Raw genomic sequence first — 18,815 nt, forward strand, 5'->3', positions numbered from 1 at the left:
GTCGATCTGCCTGTTCTGCTCCCCACTCTGTCTTTGGTGAAGCCTTTCCAGCCCCTGAGCCTCTGGCCTGTACCCAGTTCGGTATGCACAAATAAAATAAATCTTAAAAAAAAAAAAAAAGGTACTACCTGCTTTGCAAAGGTCCCTAAAGGTCCCTGGCATTGGAAACCATCTTTCCATCTAGTGGTTGTGCCGTCCTGGAGGCACAATGTGTTAGGACACAGCACTGTAAGCTAGCCGCAGCAGTTTCAAAGCAAATTCAATCTCCACCCCAGAGGTGACCCATGGGGTGCAGGAGACCTCTCCTGTCTCTTCCGCTGCTCCCCTCAGCAGTGTACTTCATCAATTTGCCTGTTCAGGTTCCCACTCTGTCTCTGGTGAATCCTCTTACTTTCCCTGCACCTTTGCCCTGTACCCAGTTCTGTAAGCACAAATAAATAAATCTTTAAAAAAATAAATAAAAAACAGCATCTATCTTACAGTTATTGCAATAAATAAATAAGCAAACCACTGCTAAGCATTTATAATCGAACAGCACATGGAAACAGCAAATGTTCCCATAGAGTCCATACATTTTGAGAATTAGAGCAAAGGTGATTATACATCAGATATTAAATGAAACTCAAAAATCTATGAGGTGCTTTCCAAATGTAAAAAAGAATGTGGAAATTCTGATGAAAGAACCCACCCCACCTTCGATAAATATTATCACCTGTACTGCACAGCATACAGAACTGGTGCTCATCAGTCCTTTCTCCTTTTACTATGGCTCTCAGCAAGGCTTTGGCTTTGCAGGTTTCCATAAGAGGACAATGGCTGGAGAAACTGAGTTGCTTTTGAAGGAAGTTTCACTGCAGAGCAAGCCGTGGGACGAAAGGCAGAGACACAGCTCGCTTGAGATGAGGTCCCTGGAAGCTATACCTGCCACCACCACGTGTGGTGACATTAAGTGCCAGCCACTTATCTTTAGACCCAGAAAAGCAGGCTTTAGATGGGAAGAATGCAACTAAGCACACATCAGAGCAGTTGCTTTTCTTGACAACACTGCTGATGGAGATAAAGCAAGCACTGGCCTTAGTTATTGTATATGGTCCTGAGCAACCACCGGAAACAATATTCAAATACCAGTGGGCCACAGCAGGCAGCGCCAGACAAGGGGTCTGCGAGATTGAAATCTGAAAGGCACACAGCCTTCTTTCCCTGAGGGAATACAGGGGGGAGCAGGCAAATCCCATGGATTTCATAAGGTTTCTGATTTATTGTCATCTCAAAAGACTCTGCTGGGGTTTGTCATTTTGATGAGAATGACTTGCTATGAAGGTTAAACATGCTAAGAAGCATGAAATGATCTTCTCCAAGAAAGATTGCATCTCCTTTCTGGGGAAATAGCTGTCCAGCAGCCCACAGCAGGGGGCCCACCAAGAGCCCTTCACACCGAGGCTTTCCAGCCCTATGTCTCAGTTGTACATGTCACTTTGAAATCCCCTCTGTTTGGATTAGATTTATTTGACAATTATGAGGAAGATGGGATAGGTGGTGAAAGAGAGAGAAATGTGTACAAGTCCTCTCGCTTCTCTCCAAAGCAAATGCCAACATTTGAAATAAAAAATTACCAGTACGAATAAATGACTGGAGATTGATAGTTGTATTTGCTAAAAAGCCGTGAATCTTCTACTCAGTGGGTTATGGGGACACGAATATCTTCACAAAATAGGCAGACACAACTTGTACATTTTTTTTTTTTAATCCAACTATTGGAGAGCCAAATGGAGGGCTAAGCATAGTATGTTCTATTCTTTGGGAAATTCACTTCTTTCTTAGTGGCTTCTGTGTCCTTATCTAAATTTGTAGGTGGAGATAGTTGTGCTAGAAAAATACCCGAGCCTTGGTCTCCTATACAAGATAAATATTGTAACTCTAAGGCATTTTACACATCTCCTTAAGGGTTACTGGCTCGCTCCATTCCTCTCAGGAATGTACAGCGGATGTGAGAAGACTAAGTAACACATGGAAGAAATAAGAGCTCTGATAAGCAAACCTTGTTTTTATCAAGTCTGGGCTCACTCGTTAGCTGAGTACATTTAGCTACTGCATACTATCAACATTGCTCCCCAAACTCAACCTCCACTCTCCCAACCTCACTTAGGATTATTTTTAATTCAGAACTAAAGCAAGTGAACTGATGCACACTGGTTGTGGCCTCCCATGTATCTTCCTCCTCTGCCACAGGATAATCTGACCTTGCTATCCCAACACCTCCTGTAACATAAGTCCTAACTTGTTGGGAGAGCAAACAATACCCTGCCCCTTCAAGCCACACCTTTTAAAACATCCCTTCAACCCCTTCTCCTCACTCCCCAAGTCGTAAAATCCATCTCCAAGGAATGGCTTCCTGTTTATATACTAAGTTACTTGTGTATACCTGTTCTTTCTGCCTAGAGGACCTTCCCTGCCCTACCTAAAGACTTGCTCCTTCAAGCCTCAGCTCCAGCATCACACAGATTTCTCCCTACATTATATCCTACCTCCCAGGGATATCAGAGACATTGGTGAGTTCACGAGGGGCGCTACCATCAATGCCTCATACTCCAAAGTCCCCATACATGCTTAAGAATGAATTAAACAGGCCCTTAATTTCTTCCTTAAGAAAGTGAGGCCAACATTATGAAGTCTACATAGTGGATATGAAATTTAAAAGGTCCAATGCATATTAAAGACCTAACTATAGAGCAGACACATCATTTCTCAATAAATAGTCGATCCTCTAACTTTCCTTTCAGTTAGACTAGAGCTAAGATGGATCCATCTATCTGCGAAAAGACACACAATGTCAGAGACAATAGAAAAAGCTATGACAATCCCCTTGAGTTACAAAGCACTTGCTTCTCTTCATTTAGCAGTACCTCAATTTATTGCCGCCATAAAGGGCAGATGTCTGTAGCAGTTAAGCTTCTAACAAAGACAGTACTGAGTGTGCGGTGCAGCAGTCAGGCCCCGGCGTTTGACAGAACCACAGTAGTGAGCAGGAGAGACGTGGTTCTAAGCAGCTGTCATGTACTGCCCTGGAATACTAATCCTTGCTTTTCTAGGCTGAGCACAGGCCTAGCTATGCATTTTTTAAAAATTTCCAAAATCCTTAGCTCATCTTCCTGAGATCCCCAAAACTTCAAGTATCTAGAACAACTGGAATCCATTTCTTTCGCTCTTTTCTCTAGGGTAACAGCATCAGCTGTGTTCAGAGCTATCTCCAACCCTGACCTGGGTGAATAATATTTAGAAGAGTTCCTGGACACTGGGACAGTTTGCTAGGACTGTACAATCCTGGGTCTGTGGAAAAGGGATGCAGTGAAGAGGAAGAGAAGAAAGAAGAGGCTAAGTCTAGCACTGCTATGGCTTCACAGTGATGCATGTGCATGAGTAAGAATCAACATGTAAAAAAATGCGGATAATTGAGTTTATGATGATGAATTGTATTTTTTTTTAAAGATTTATTTATTTCTGCATACAGAACTGGGGCACAGGCCAGAGATACAGGGGTGGCGAGAGGATTCACCAGAAACAGTGGGGAACAGAACAGGCCGACTGAGAAGTATACTGCTGAGGGGAACAGCGGGAGGGTCAGGGAAGGTCTGCCGAGCCATGTGGTCACCTCTGGGGCAGGTGGGGATCGAACTCATGCAGAAGTGGCTTCAGCCTCCCAGTGCTGTGCTTTAACCCGCTGCACCACCAGGGAGGGTCGATGAATTGTATTTTTGTGGGAAACCCTTTCTCTAATACATGGCATTACACATCAAAGGGGGGTAAACAAAGGCCTGAAAATGAGGTCACCTTTTATTGTTCTTAAGCAATCCAAGACGCTATTCATTAATCCATCAATTAAAAACTAGGTATCACCACCTGAAGTACACCCATAACATCAATTTATTCATTTTATTAGGTAATGAATCAGGGAAGAGACAAGTTCATTGCAGTGCAGATTTAACTAAGCCAGACTCCTAACCTAGACAGTCCTGCAGACTGCAAGGAACAAGGACTCTCAGTCCCGTCCTGCCCTTCACTCTCCTTTACCCTCCACTTGGGACAAGGAAAGATACTGCCAAAGCTGATGACATTTGAGAACCACAGAGCTTTAGGACTGGAAGAGCCCAGAGGCAGCATGAAACACAATTGCCTCATTTTATTTTTCAGAACAGAGAAGCCAAAAATCCAACTAAGAATTTCAAGGTCACACGTCGAAATAAAGAGTCTGGATATCCCTGGGGTTGGGGGCTTCCTTAATGATGACAACTTACATTATTCTACTTGACCTTATAAGCCAGGATGTCTTTGCTTCCACACTAGTGAGTCAGTCTGAGCAGAGCTCCGTGATCCAGAGCCAATTATAAAGTGGCATGGCATTCTGGGTATATTCTACTTACGAATTATCAACTCTTTCCTGTGATGTTGCCTGACTCACTGGCATTGGTAGATGTACTCAACTTAGCAGATGACTTCTCTTTCCCCTCTTTTGGGCTGTGAACTCAAGGAGAACAGAAACCATGTCTTGCTACAAATTTGCATCTTTACCACATAACTCACCAAGTCTGGACAGAAAGAGCCAGAGGCCTATCATGAAATCTCTAAGTTAACACTGACATTAATTCCAAAGAAATATCATAACTATTTCCTAAAATTTTGAGAACCAAAACCCACTAAAATTAAAACTACTTGAGGTTGAGTATGTGTACATTTCAATAACTCAACTCTCATGCTTTAATGAAGGCACACAGTGAATTTAGTTCTTATAATAATATTGATTACAGGTTATCTAGTTGCACAATGAAGAATCATAGCAGGTTGACTTGGTGTGATGGAGGTAAGGGGAGGGCTAGAAGCAAGCAGACTGAGGATGGGTTTCAGATAAGGAACTTGTAAAAACATGCTGAGATAAATAGAACTAAAAGTGATGGGGGGAAAAAAAGAATATTTGAAGGACACCAATGATGCCATTTACTGAGAATCAACTAGTTTGACTTTCTTAGCAAGAAGAATCTTACGTGCTTATGTGGTGCCAGTCAACTTATCACCTTTTCTACGAAGAGACACAGACTCAAGATGATCTAGAATATCTCTTGTGTACAATAGGGCTTCACAGGATGGCAGGTAGCCTTCAGCCACTTAAAACATTTCAACCAAATTGATGGCATATGGTAGCTAAAACAGGTCTTTGTTTTATTGGTCATAAGAATGTCTCTCACATCACTCTGGATAACAAATAAAGTAGCTAGAGCTGAACAGTCAGGATGGGAAGATGCATATCTTCCTAGAATAGCAACAGAACTGCTAAAAAATGCCCATATGACAGCAAGCCATTGCCAGATGTCAGGATTAGGAGTTGCTCTTCTTCACAGGTAGTGCAAGCTCTCTTGTGAGGGCACAGGCAAGAGGCTTCCACTTCTATTGCCAGAGAAAGATATTCACAAAAGCTGACCTTAGTCTCCAGTGCCCTTGTCTTTGATAGACAACTGTGACTTAGAAATGGTTCCTTAAACTGATTTGCTTGTTCACTTTGCTTGAGGTATTAGACTATTTTGACTTAGAGTCTGGCCTGGGCCACCCCCAACTCTGTTGTATTTCCAAATATCAGTTTTTAGCATTCCACCTGTTTTCCCCAGTGTAAACAAGTACTCCTTCCTAACACCACCAACCCCACTGAGGACCAGTGAGAGCAAGAGATGGGCCCTGTAATGCAGCCCCAAAACAGGACACCACTGGGGCTTCTTGGGAAACATAGTCTTAGTATTGCGTTAGATTTGTCTCATTTCATTCAAATGATCAATTCTAGACTTCAGGCTAATGATTCCAAGAAAAAAAAGTGATGATAGCACATTTGACCATCACCAGGTTGATGGTATTATGGGGCGGGGGTGCGGGTAGGACAGCATTACCGGACCCAAAAGTGATCATGTTCCTATAAAAAAAAATGCTAATAAACATCTTTCCTTCATCCAGCTTCAGCAGTGTCTATACAGGATATGGAGGGTCAAAGTACAGGCCATGTTTTGTTAGAAATAAGAGATAAGATAACCCAAGAAACTTTGGGACCCTTTCTTCCAAACATCACCCCTTCCTTATATAGACATGGCTTCTCTTGTTTGTCTTCTCTACTATTCTAAGAGACATCCAGTGTAATACCTACCACACATTAGAACATTTCCCATTGTTTCCTTGGAAGGACAATACATTCCATGATCAAACTCAGGGCTGTGTGTTTTCTTTCATTGCCAGCATCTAACACAGCACCTGAAACATTCTAACCTTTAATATCTGTTGAATATATAAAAATAAGTAAAAGGGACTCAAAATATCTCTATTGAGAAATCAGTTTCAATAAAGAAAAAGCAATCACATTGAAAAGCTCTATTTTCTTGCCAAGCTCAGTAGAGTCCTATCATTTTTATACTCCACTGATTCATTCTGAACATGGTGTCAGGAACAATAAAAGGCCAAAAAACAATTAGCGGGAGAACAACACCATCAGTTGAACCGTCTGGAATTTGAACAACGTATAGATCAAATGTCTTAAATTTGCTAGGCTCCTTCTCATTTGACCAGGATGGATGATTCTTGGCTGCACTGGACAGGAATAATTTTCCCTCATATATCCCCAATCAGCTGCTTTTAATGACTAGTCAGAAGTGACAATGTAAAAGGTGCAGTGACTTTCATTGTACTTGGCAAATCTTGGACCAGCTCCCGTGATTTGCCCTTGGACTAGGTGAGCTCCAAGACACCTTGCAGAGTCCGCTACAGTCACTTCTGCCTGTCTCCAGCCAACCACCAGTTCCTTGAGTTGTGAAGACCCAAGATGAAGAAGTGAGATGCCTGAAGTGACATTCAATCCTTTTACTACCATTGTAGACAATGAAAGGTCTGTCTGGGTTGCTCTAAAATTTAATGCATCTCATACATCTCAAAACTTAAATGACTTTTATACCTCCAAACCACCACAAGGGTATTCTACCCAACAAAGAGATTTGGAATGCATTTACTTAGGAGTTAACAGACCAGCACCACATGGCCTATGTCTATTCCAGATGGCTTCCTCCTCATCTTAGCTCATGTTCTAGTTGTTGCTGCATTGAAAATTCAGTGGATCTGAATTTAAATCCCGTAAGTTCCAAGAAAGCTCTCTTTTTCTCATCCTTCCCAGTGTCCACTATCCAGTTGGGTCCAAATATAAGGAGGGGGTTGTAGCTATCTGAAATACACCTTATCTAACAATGCAGTTGATCTCACAAAAGTATTCCTTTTGCTGCTCATACAGCTTCTGGTCCAGGATCCAGGGTCTAGGATCCCACCCTCATCACTAGACATCGATTCCACAGACAATTCTAGCCACTGGCAATCTATAGAGAGAAGACGCTGCAGGTCTTTCTTCAAAAAAAGGCCTCTTTTCTCTGAATATCCATTTCTTCCTGGTCCAGTTCACCAACAGAGTGCATGCTGCTGCCTTGTAGCATCTCATGGATGTCTAGATCTTCAGCAAAATAAATTATAAGCTTCTTGAGAGCAGGCAATATATCGATTATAGATGCAATATCCTCAAAGCCCTAGAGCTATGCTCTCAGCAAAAAAAAAAAAAAAAGAAAAAAGAAAAAGATAATTATGCAAATGATCCTGTCATATAAAATAGGCTGACAACTCAAGGAGTGTCAGTTGGAGTCTGTATGCCTGGCATAATAAAGAACAAGAAAAGCTATAATTTGAAAAGCGCTTATGAAGTTTCCTTGTCTTCATGCTATCTCTTTGTTTACCATTCTCTCTGCCCTTTGTCCCCACTTTGAATTCAGTGTAAATGTAAGAGGCAAACATGGAAAATGCAGAAGGGATCTTCCCAGAGTGGCCCTAAAGTGGCTGCAGTTTGTTCACCACCTCCTCAGCTACCTCTCATTCTCTTTCCCCACTGTATATTCCAGTCGATTCTGGACTTTGTTAAGTTCCTCAACTGTGGTGTTATTATTCACATCTGTGTCTTGCCACACACTGTCCTTACTATCTTAGACACATGACTTCCTCCAACCTCTTTGCCAAGAATACTCCTACTCAGTCCTCAAGCCTCAGCTTTCCTATTTCTTCCTTGCAGAAGCTTCCTATGAGCCCCTATGGTAAGTTAAGTTCCTGGGCAAAAGAACCTCAGTACTTTCATTATGCCCATATAATGACTAACATTTAAGACATGCTGATTACAGTCCAGGAACCTACTGACTCCATCTTCATCAATATCTAGTGAGGGAGGTTCTTGATTATCACCATTTTCAGAAAAGTAAATCAAATTCAAAATCATTGATTATCTTGATACAGTGTACACAATTCATGAGAGTCAGGTCACCCCATGTTCATGTTGTCAACCAGAACATGGCCCCAAGTTCATATTATCAACCAGCACTGCCTCTTGGCTGTGTTTACAATTCTTAATGACTGGTTAAGTATTCCAGAAGGTACAAGGCTGTCTAGAAGACCAAAACTGTGTCTGTTCTGTTCAGACTGTATTTGTAAAGCCTAGCCAAGATTGAGCATGTAGGAAACACGAAGCATCAGGAGTTAAGTGAATGAATGAAATAATCAGCTGACTTGCCCACCTAAAATCCTCAGGGAAAAGTATCCACCTTCTTTAGATAGAAGATGCCTGATACTTAGTCAAAAATGTATCATGAACAGATGAACAGGGGGAGATTCATTTAAAAGTTCTCTTCCTCAACTCAAACTTAACCTGTCAGATCTGGAAAGCATTGAACACGAGAATACCCTTTTCTAGAAGAAAGCAAGCACAGATAGGCCCAAAGGCTTGACTGTGCAGGACTCCAGTCACTCTATAAGCCCCAGCATGCTGCCCACAGGGCCACTCACCCCTCTCGCAGGTCCTGCCCCAGTAGCCGGTGCCGGTGCAGTCACAGATGAAGCGGTTCCAGCCATCCTTGCACACGGCGTTGTTCTTGCAGGGGTAACTGTCACACTGTTTAGCGCTCATCCGTGAACAGGAGGACTTGACGCCCGCTGCGTTCTGCATCTCCGCCAGCTGCCGGATGTTCTTGCTACGCCCGTCGATGAACAGGTCTCGGATGCAGCCCACGTAGCCATAGTTGAGCATGGCGGTCCAGAGCTCGGTGGGGAGGATGAGGCCAGCACGGTTCTCTGGCAGTCCACCCAGGTACATGTCCCCCTCCAGGTCCAGGATCTCGCTCTCCCCACTGGCGGTGAAAGGCGTGCGCCTGCTGTTCACGGATATGGTACCTGGGATGGCAACAGGGACACAGGGTCAGCCCACAGCCTCCTCAGCCCCCCTTATGCACCTAATTTGCAAATGAAATGGGTGAAGCTGTTAGCCCACCACTAAAGGAGAGGTGATATCTAAGAGCAGTCCCTCTGGACAGGAGAGAACAATGCTAGTTCAGGATGAAAGGCTGCACATTGGTAAGGATAACACAGAGTTTTCAATTTCTACTAAGACAGCCTGGGCCACAAGAGATTTAGGGACATTCCCTAGCCTAGTACCTCCTATCTCTATATTTGTAAGTCTTGACTGATAGGTCATGTGCCATCCAGGCTGAGAGCTGCTGAGTGCCAATCTGTGTTTATACCCAAGTACTGCCAAGTACTAGCTGCATAACCTCAAGGAAGTGACCTCACCTTTGGAGGTCTTTATAGCCTCATCAGTAAAATGGGAAATTAACTGTGCCCATTTCATAGGTTGGTAATGATGACTGGATCTTATGTTGCCTCATACTCTGCTCTGTAGGTGCGGCTGTGTCTGCATCAATGCCCCAAAAAGAGAGAATTACACTTGTCTCCCTCTAAGCACTGACAGCTTCTCTGTTGGCATTAGCTTCCAGCCCTGCCACAGAATAGTTGAAACATTGCTTTTGTGAAATCTTCATTGAAATATATTTCTTTATTTACTCAATTAACAAATATGTACTGAACACCTAAACTTGGCAAGCATGCCCTGCTCTCAGGGAGCTGATGTTCCAGAACAGAGGGACAAAAAAAATAGACACATTACCCCATAAACAAGACAAATTAGCTAATGGCAGATGCTAAAAAGAGCAAATTGGGCACCCTAAAAACAGACTATGGGTTATACTTCAAGTGTACAGCTGGTAAAGGTCTTTCTAAGCAGGTGACAGGTAAAATGAAGCCAGAATGTTGAGAAGGATCCAGCCAAACAAAGTCTAGAGGAAGAACATGCCAAGCAGAAGGAAAAGCACCTGCAAAGGCCCTGGGGTAGACAGGAGAGTGGCTAGAGTGCACCAGGCAAGCAGGAGTGAGGCAATAAGGTCAGAGAACACAGAGAGTGTGAGATCATAAAAGAAGTAACCCAGAGCCCAATTCGGAGACTCAGGAACAGGGAGTCTGGATATAGGCTCAGTCCTTGAGCCACCTTACAGTTCCTTTTCCTAAACTTTAAAATCAAGGAAACATCTAACTATCCTGTCAGACAATTTGAAATTATTTAGAATTCTTAAGTACTTTCTTGGTACCAAAATAACTGAGTCATACCATCCCTCAATCAAACTTCACTTCTGTCTGAGTCTCAAGTCCCTCAGCTATGAAGGGGGTAACTAGACGGGCTCACAAATCAACAGTGTGACATACATGCAAGTGACAAAGTTAACACAGGAGAACAGGCATCAAGGTCCTCTGGGAAGGCAAAGACAAAGAGCATGCTCCTATTTGTGCTCCCCTAGAAAGTCCCTCCTTGGCAAATCTGCCCTCTCCTCTTGGTTTCTGATCTACTAAATACCTACTTAATACTAGCAATATCCTAACCTTCATTTATAGACTTCATGTGTTGAAGTCTTGGACTTGACCTCAACACAATTTGGTGAGGCAGGGTCAGTATTTCCTCAGTTTCACAAATGTGGACATTGGGTTTGTCTCTCCTCTCTTGCACAGTTTGCTTCTTTTTCTCTCTGCAGGTGCACAGAGCTACTTGAATGTAAATACTGGGGAGAAGCATCTGTTGACAAACAGGAACAGGATTCGAAGTGACTGAAGCTTGGGGGCCTTAAACATAACCTAAGGACAACCCGACAAACTATCTTCTGAGTGTCTGGCTACAGCAGATTTATTTAAAAAAATAAACCCCACTTTTGGGGAGTTTTTCCCAATCACCTCTCAGTTATATGCTTTAGGATGAGCAGGGAAGGAGGTACTGTGCTCAGATCCACTGGAGAAGCTTTTATAACAGCTCACATTAATACAGGCTTACAGCTGAAAACAACACACCAGGAAATATCCTCATGAAGAAGTGAAGTTATGTCCATCATATCACAATTTTATATTATGTTGCTTCTACGGGAACAATTATGTGTTTACTCATCAATTTTGTAAGCTTTCAGCAAATTTGGCAAACTTCAAAATATAGCCAATCCTTAGTTCCCACATATGAAATTCAAATCTTCTGAAATCCAAACAGGTACTTTTCCCTTATCTATAGTTACACATTACTGGATTCAGTTACCCATGCTCACTGTGGTCAAAAATATTTTGTAAAATAAGGCATATTGAGACTACATTCATATAATTTTCATTGCAGTCTATCACTATAAAATTATTCTATTTTAATATTAGGTAGAGTTGTTAATCTCTTATTGTGCCTAATTTACAAATGTTGTGCTAGCTATAAATGTATAGGGAAAAATACAGTATATGTCAGGTTTGGGACTGTCCAGAATTTCAGGCATCCACTGTAATTCAAAATATATCGCTCAAGGATGAGGGCCACTACATATTTGCCAAAGATGGGTCTACTGCTGGTTCTAACAAAACAAAATAACTGTCCTATCTGAGAAAAGCAATTCACATGGAGAATAAACAGAAATGGTTATATGGCAATTTTACATGTTCTAACCTGCCTGTGACACAAGTAACTTTCCAGGTGTCAAGGGATCAGTCAATCACGAAGCCCATCAATCATGACCAAAACCCAAGGACCCAAAATCTAAGGTCTTAATCAACAAGGACATTTCTTATGTACTTCTCATACAGCTTTTTGGGTATGCCCTACTAACATTTTATGCATCAACTTAGAGGAAGATTTGGCCTTCAGAGAAATTTTCTTCCTGCATGTATCTTTCTGATTAAAAAAAAAAAAGCATATAATAGAGGGAGGGAAGGGAAGTGCACTGGACTATGGTGATCCACACAGGTGAATTGGTGAAGGAAGCCCACAGGGATGGAAAAAGACACAAAATGATGTAAAGATAACCTGTGATATCATTTAAAAAAAAAAAAGCACAATGTGCTCATTCTTGCTCATCAAGAACATCTGATTTGAACCCTTTTGATTGTGATCAGGTTTCAGATAATCAATAAAGCATCCTGCTGGGCAATAAACCAGCTAGAGCTGCAATTTTTCCCATCTGTTCTCTTCCCAGATCCCATTCAGTTTCTCCAAAGGGCAAGACTGCAGAGCTCCACCTTCCCTCCAGCTCTAGAATCATACAGAAAAGCCATCCCACTGAGGCTTAGCAACTCCTGGCTGAAGTCTTCTGGCAGAACCTCTTGCTTTTTATTATTGGCCAAATGCACTTAGAGAGAAAATGTCCAAATGCAAGACTTTTTGTGTTTACAAAGAGAAAGAATTTTTGAAAGCATCTCAAATATAGACAAGGCTCTTGTTAAGACAATACTATGTACAGGGAGAGCCAGGAAGTGAGTGTGAAACTCAAATGCTCTAATTATTGGTCTGGGTGAAATTCCCTTTCTGATGGAAGAATGTGACCTTCATTGCCACATGGTCCATAGCAAGCTAGGCTGACTGTTCAGGCATTCTAAAAAGCCAGATTTTTTATTTGTGGCTCTCCCCACCCCCTCCCTTTGTTACTATTCCAGAGTAGCTATGTACTGCTCCAGGCGAGCTTGTTTGATCTGCGGCTGCAGAAACAAACAAAGCCATTTAAGCCAAGCCATTTAAACCAAATGTAAAAGGTTATGAAGAGGAAGGGAGAGTTAGTGAGGTTGAGCAAAGAGTGAAATATAGGCTTTCACACCAAAGGAAGGCTTTAAATTGAACATGACTTCAGGAAAAATCAATTTTCCTTTTCCTTTCTTGTCATAATTTTTTCCTGCAACAGGAATCTTGCCAATTATTGAAGAGTGTAGTGTTGCATAAACTCGCTCACAGTGAAGCTTATCCTACAGAGTAATCACATAATGCAGCATCTGTGATGTCACAATCAGTTTCCATGGTGATGAGGAAAAGGGAAAAAAATGAGGGAGGGGGAAGAAATCATCACACCAATGGCATGAGAGTCTTTTTGGTGGCAGTGGAAATGCTACTTGTAAAATCATCCTTAGCTCCAGGATCTTGGACCATAATGAGCCAATTGTGCAGTGAATGACAGGGAGATGAAGTCGAAAACGTGAGTCGCAGCTGAGACAGCGCTTGCGGAACATAACCTTACAATCACCACTAAAGAGACAGCAAAAGAATTAACAAGCCTGTCTGTGCAACGGGAAAATAAAAACGGTCAGGAGACACTGAGGGGTCTGACTTCCGTCTAGTCTCAGCCTCCCGCTCCACCTCTTCCTACCTGATCTGCCATCACGCTGAATGTCCACGTGGTACCATTCCCCATCATTGGCTTTCTTCTGAGTGGCTTTCACTTTGATGGTTCCAGAACCCATGTCCAGCAGCAGGTAGAGGTTGCCATCAAGAAGCTCCACAGCAAAGAAGTCCACCTTGGCGTTCTTCTGGCTTCGAACATCCTTCCTCTCCTGGGGCTTGCCGTGAGTGAAGAGGATCAGGCCGTTGGGCTCAGTGGTGCGGAAATCAAAGGAGATGGAGCCCATGCGCTTGGTGTTCCACTTGGGCAAGCTGATGTAAGCCTCTGGGGTCTCAAAGTTGATGGGATCCAGCGTGGCAACATTCTCACACTTGAACACAACTTCACCATAGATTTTCATTTTGGTGTCCCCAATCCGGGCCAGGCGAGACAGCTCCAGACGGATGTCATTATTCTTATAAACAACCTGTCAAAAGCCAAACAAGTGCCATGTGAATCAACATTGCAAACAGTAACTCTTCATTGCTCACTGGGAACCCAGAAGAATGGTCCAAGAAGAGGCTTTCAGACAAGGTCATCTGAAATTATGAAGATCATGAGACACAGAACTTGAAATACTTGAAATACACAGGCCCTGAATAAGCCCCTATCTTTTCATTTTGTCTGTCATAGATTTCTTTTGTCTTTTCCCTTCAAGCCAGTTTTATTTGTTGTTAGAAATTTATACAACATAAGCTTGTAAATAACAATCCAGCAAGACTGAGATGCACCAAGACAAATACTGGCAAAGATAGTTACTGAAGTGTCTTCAGGTATCAAGAGACCAGAAGCAACCGAAATGACCATCAATAATAGATTACTACATCCGTATAATGGAATATTATGCTACCCTTAAAACATTCTGGACCATTATGTTTTAACATGAATGTGTTCCAAGTAATACTTTTATGTGAGCTAGCAAGGAGCAGAACAGAGTCTGTCTTTTTGTGCCATCCTTGCATTAAAGTGTGTGTGTTTTGGGGTGTGTAATGTGTATTGGGTTGTGTATATTCTCAGATTCATAAAACATCTTTGGAAGAAAACACAAACTATGAAATCATCAACAAGGAGTGAATTCATGGGATTGATATTCACAGGTGGGAAGGAGATTTCGTTTTCACTTTGTACACTGTTAGACTTTTTTTTAACTTCTGTGAATGTATTACTTGAAAAAATTAAGACTAGGTAAGGAAGGAATTCTGTGATTTTTGTGTCTGTTGCACATGTCTTCTATGGATATAGAGTGGGAAAATTAAATACTCCAAAACACACACACACACAAATTCTTATGAGTTTCTAAACTTGGCATAATGCATGTAAAAGCAGGAATTAATCTTGTTCTCCAAAATTAGAATTTTAGGCCCTCCCTGGTGGCGCAGCGGATTAAAGCACTGCACTGAGAAGCTGAGGCCACTTCCGCATGAGTTCGATTCCCGCCTGCCCCGGAGGTGACCACATGGCGCGGCAGACCTCTCCTGACCCGCCCGCTGCTCCCCTCAGCAGTGTACTTCGTCGATCTGCCTGTTCTGCTCCCCACTCTGTCTCTGGTGAAGCCTCTCACCGCCCCTGAGTTCTCTGGCCTGTACCCCAATTCTGTATGTACAAATAAATAAATTTAAAAAAAAATTAGAATTTTAAAAATGTTTCTTTGTTGTTGAGCTGAATTTTAAAGCAATGCCATAGGCTGGACATTGATCCTCTGATCTCTCAAAGCTTGTCACATCTGTATAAAAACAGACAGGAAAGAAAAATGGGAAAAAAAAAAAAAAAACAGAAGCTACAACTTGAGTACATACTGGGCCAACTACTTTGTAGTGTCCTGTACCCTATCTTGTTCAAGTACAAAGACAGGACCTAACTTCCAGATTCCGGTTCAATCCCATACCCACTACATATAAACAATGTGATCTTGGCAAAGTTATTTTACTTATATGGGTCTGTTTCTACTTCTGAAAATGGGAAGATAATACTAAAGTATAGTTTGTAAAGAAAATGTATCTATAAAGCACTGGAAATAGCACACAGTAAGGTTATTAAAACATCAGTTCTATAGGGGTTGATGGTTGTGCTTATTGTGAATCACATTTTTTCCACTGCCCCAAGAAAGAAAGATGAAATACCTCCATATTCAATAAAATTGCAATATTTAAGTGTGAAAATCAATTTACAATCCATCCCAATGATAAAATAATAATTAGATAGCATGCCAGGACATAACATTTAACCCCTCACCTCCAACTGCAGAACTATTTTCCTTCTCTCCACTTCTACCTGGACAGAATCAAGCAGAGCTGGAGGCCGTTTAATGTATAACTAATGACAACAATTGAAAATGCTTTATCTACTATATGCACTTGATCCTGGGTCTAACCCCAGTCAATAACACTGAAAATATTACTACTAAAAACATTTGTTGAGCAACTACTGTCAGGCACTATGGTAAGGTTCTAACACCTACAACACTCATTTAGGATACTGACCATCTTTCCCATATTTTATAGAGTCAGAAACATGAAAGAGAGTAGTTAAGGAGCCAGCTCACAGTCAAACAGCTGGTTAGTAGCAGAGCAGAACTTGACTGCAGGGGTCTGGGCTCTAGAGTCCATGTGCTTAGCTCGGAATGAGGCCCCGCCAGCAGCACCCAGGAAACTCATATTTACCATTACATGGGGAAATCATGCATGTCCAACTATCCAGCTCAAAAGCTGACTTTTTCATCTTGGCTCCCCTAAATAGACCATGGACAAAGAGGAAACACTGCGGGATCCTGAGCAATCACATGAGTGAACAAGAAAAGAAGCAGCAAACGTGTAATAACTGGCAGCTTCTCCCTTCTTCCCCCACTGTCATGCCCCAGCACTTACAAACTCTGTGTCACAGCCAAACTTTAGCTTCCTCTGCATTTAAGTTAAATGCCTGTGACTATAGCTCCTTGTAAAGGTTAATTATTGATGCAATTCATACTAAATTAATTTGCATTATGTAAGACTGAGGTTTGGATCCATTGAACAGTAAATGAAAAAGTATCCAGGCATCCTTATAGCAAGTGGGAAAAAAAAAATAAAAGAAAGAAAATGACCCTTTAAGAGACACAGCATCCTAGGAGGAAGAACTCTTCTGTGAGAAGGGGCCACAGCGGAGGCTGTGTTACAAGGTAAATAACAGAATAGAATGACAGGCTTCTGTAAAGATAGGAGTGTCAGGGTCAGAAAGTGGCCAAAGATAACCAGGCTTCTCTCCACAGGCTTTTTAAAGGTGAGCCCTCTACTCTGCAGCCCTGACATTGTCTATTTATATGGAGTTTCCCCTGTGGTGGGCAAAGGGCCAACACTTTTCTCACTGACAATTGTGTAACCTGCCTGAGTCCCATTTATTCATTTCCAAAGGTGAGAACCTCAATACTATTACAGGATCTGCCCTCGCCATCTCCTCTCCCACCCCAACTCACACCAACAAGCTGTTTTCAAGATTGAATGGGATGTCACACATGGGAGAACATAGAAAATCCTAAACTGGTTCACACTGACAAGAGCCTGCTGAGGTTAACTTACCCACAGGGAAAAGCCAGGAGTCCAGGAAACTTGTACTCAGAGGGAACTTGTACTCAACTGAGACACACCATTGCCGGCATCCGCATCTCCCCTCCTACCAGCCTAGTGCAGATCCACAGCCATGGCCACACAGAGACGGGTCAGCATCTTGGGTAGGACATGGAGACAAGCAACCCTGCTGGATGCCCTGACAATGCAAATTAGTCTCTGCAGCATTCTCTGAAAGCACCAACTTTCAGCTAAATCAAAGTCACTGCCTAATGACTGAACTAAGACAAGATGTGGCATCAAGGGACAGAAAGCAGCCTTGGCTGACAAGTTGCCCCAAAGAGGAGCAATTAAACACAACGTAGAAATGGCTTCCCATGGGGGAAGGTGTCACACAGCCTGGGAGGCAGAGAGGCAGAGTCACAAGAGTGACAAGTTTGTCTCATCACCCTACTGTGTAGACGTGTAGCCCCTGTTTAGAAGCCAGACATTAAAAAGGTGGAGAACAGTCTCAGTTCTGCTAGACTCATGGAACAACTCTTTAGCTCTATTTATTGAGACACTACAATGACTCTATAATCTCTGACACAGAGTCACACAGGAGCAAGACAAGTAAGGCGAGCTGTAAGAGCAAGAACATTGAGAGCCTACTACCTCAAAATGCTATTTTTTATCATCTACATTAAGTAAGTGACATAGGTGGCTTTAGTTACATTTTACAGAAATGAGACTCAGAAGGGTCTACTCAAGATCCCATTGCCTAGTTTATTTTTAAATATTAATTTATTTATGCATACAGAACTGGGGTGCAGGCCAGAGGTGTGGAGGGTGAAAGGATTCACCAAAGACAGAGTGGGGAGCAGAAAGGCAGATTGACTGAAATACACTGCTGAGGGGAGAAGCAGGCAGGTCAGGAGAGGTCTGCTGCACCATGAGGGTCACTTATCTGGCCTGGAATCAAACTCGTGCTACAGTGACTGTGATAGCTTCATAGTGATGCTCTCTGGGAGACCAGAGAGGTCTCCCAAGTCCCCATTACCTATTAAAGACCTATAGTAGGACTTGAAGCCAGATCTCTCAGACTGAACAGGAGCCAGACCAGGCTTAAGAAGTGACTGTTTCTAGTCTCACCTATAGCTCAAGCATCTCCATAAAACATAAAACCCTTTAGTAAGCACAAAAGTCACACTCAGCTCCAACTTGACTTGCAACCCTTCTATCCGATGTCCTATCCAGTGGGACTCCTACTCCCCACCACTCTCAGGAGCCACCTGTAAGGTTCTGCATGAACTCAGGTATTAGCCCTTCTGCTTCTTTGCTCACCAGGCTTACCAGATTGCAGGGTTATCCTCTCCAATACCTTCAAATGGTGCTCCTTCACTCAGAACTATATCTAAGCCCATCATAGGCCTTCCTTGACTACTCCAGTCCTTGCTGATTTCCACCATTTGGTAAACCCAGAATCCTTATCATACCTGCCAATGAGGACAACTCCCCCTCTTGCTGCCCAAACCATCTCCCCAGACTGGAAAGGGAGGGAGGGACTACTCCAATCTATTTTATATGACTTACACCAAACCCTCCCATGGTGCTTAAGTTACATGGTCAGTCTGTAAGAGTGAATCTAAGGGATAGAAGAAGTTCCAGCTCACAGAATTATTTTTAATATAGTCTTACATCATTTTTC

The 18,815-nt window shown here is 42.5% G+C and overlaps 1 protein-coding gene across 17 annotated transcripts in view; it reads right to left on the bottom strand.

Moving 5' to 3' along the window:
* NRXN3 (neurexin 3) overlaps positions 1-18,815 on the bottom strand; it is a 1,505,538-nt gene that overhangs the window by 994,706 nt on the left and 492,017 nt on the right. For all 17 annotated transcript variants that reach the window (XR_001145407.1, XR_001145406.1, XM_012724445.1 and 14 more), the window contains 2 exons: positions 13,578-14,016; positions 8,890-9,273 (listed from right to left, as the gene is read on the bottom strand). Coding sequence is in view for 15 of the 17 variants with exons in the window: in XM_012724445.1 (XP_012579899.1) it covers positions 8,890-9,273; positions 13,578-14,016 (823 nt within the window). In the remaining 2 variants the exon portion in view is untranslated. The remainder of the gene's footprint in view (positions 1-8,889; positions 9,274-13,577; positions 14,017-18,815) is intronic.

Source organism: Condylura cristata, unplaced genomic scaffold (assembly GCF_000260355.1).
Source record: "Condylura cristata isolate star-nosed mole 26May11 unplaced genomic scaffold, ConCri1.0 scaffold00013, whole genome shotgun sequence".
In the NCBI taxonomy this organism is placed as follows: Eukaryota; Metazoa; Chordata; class Mammalia; order Eulipotyphla; family Talpidae; genus Condylura; species Condylura cristata.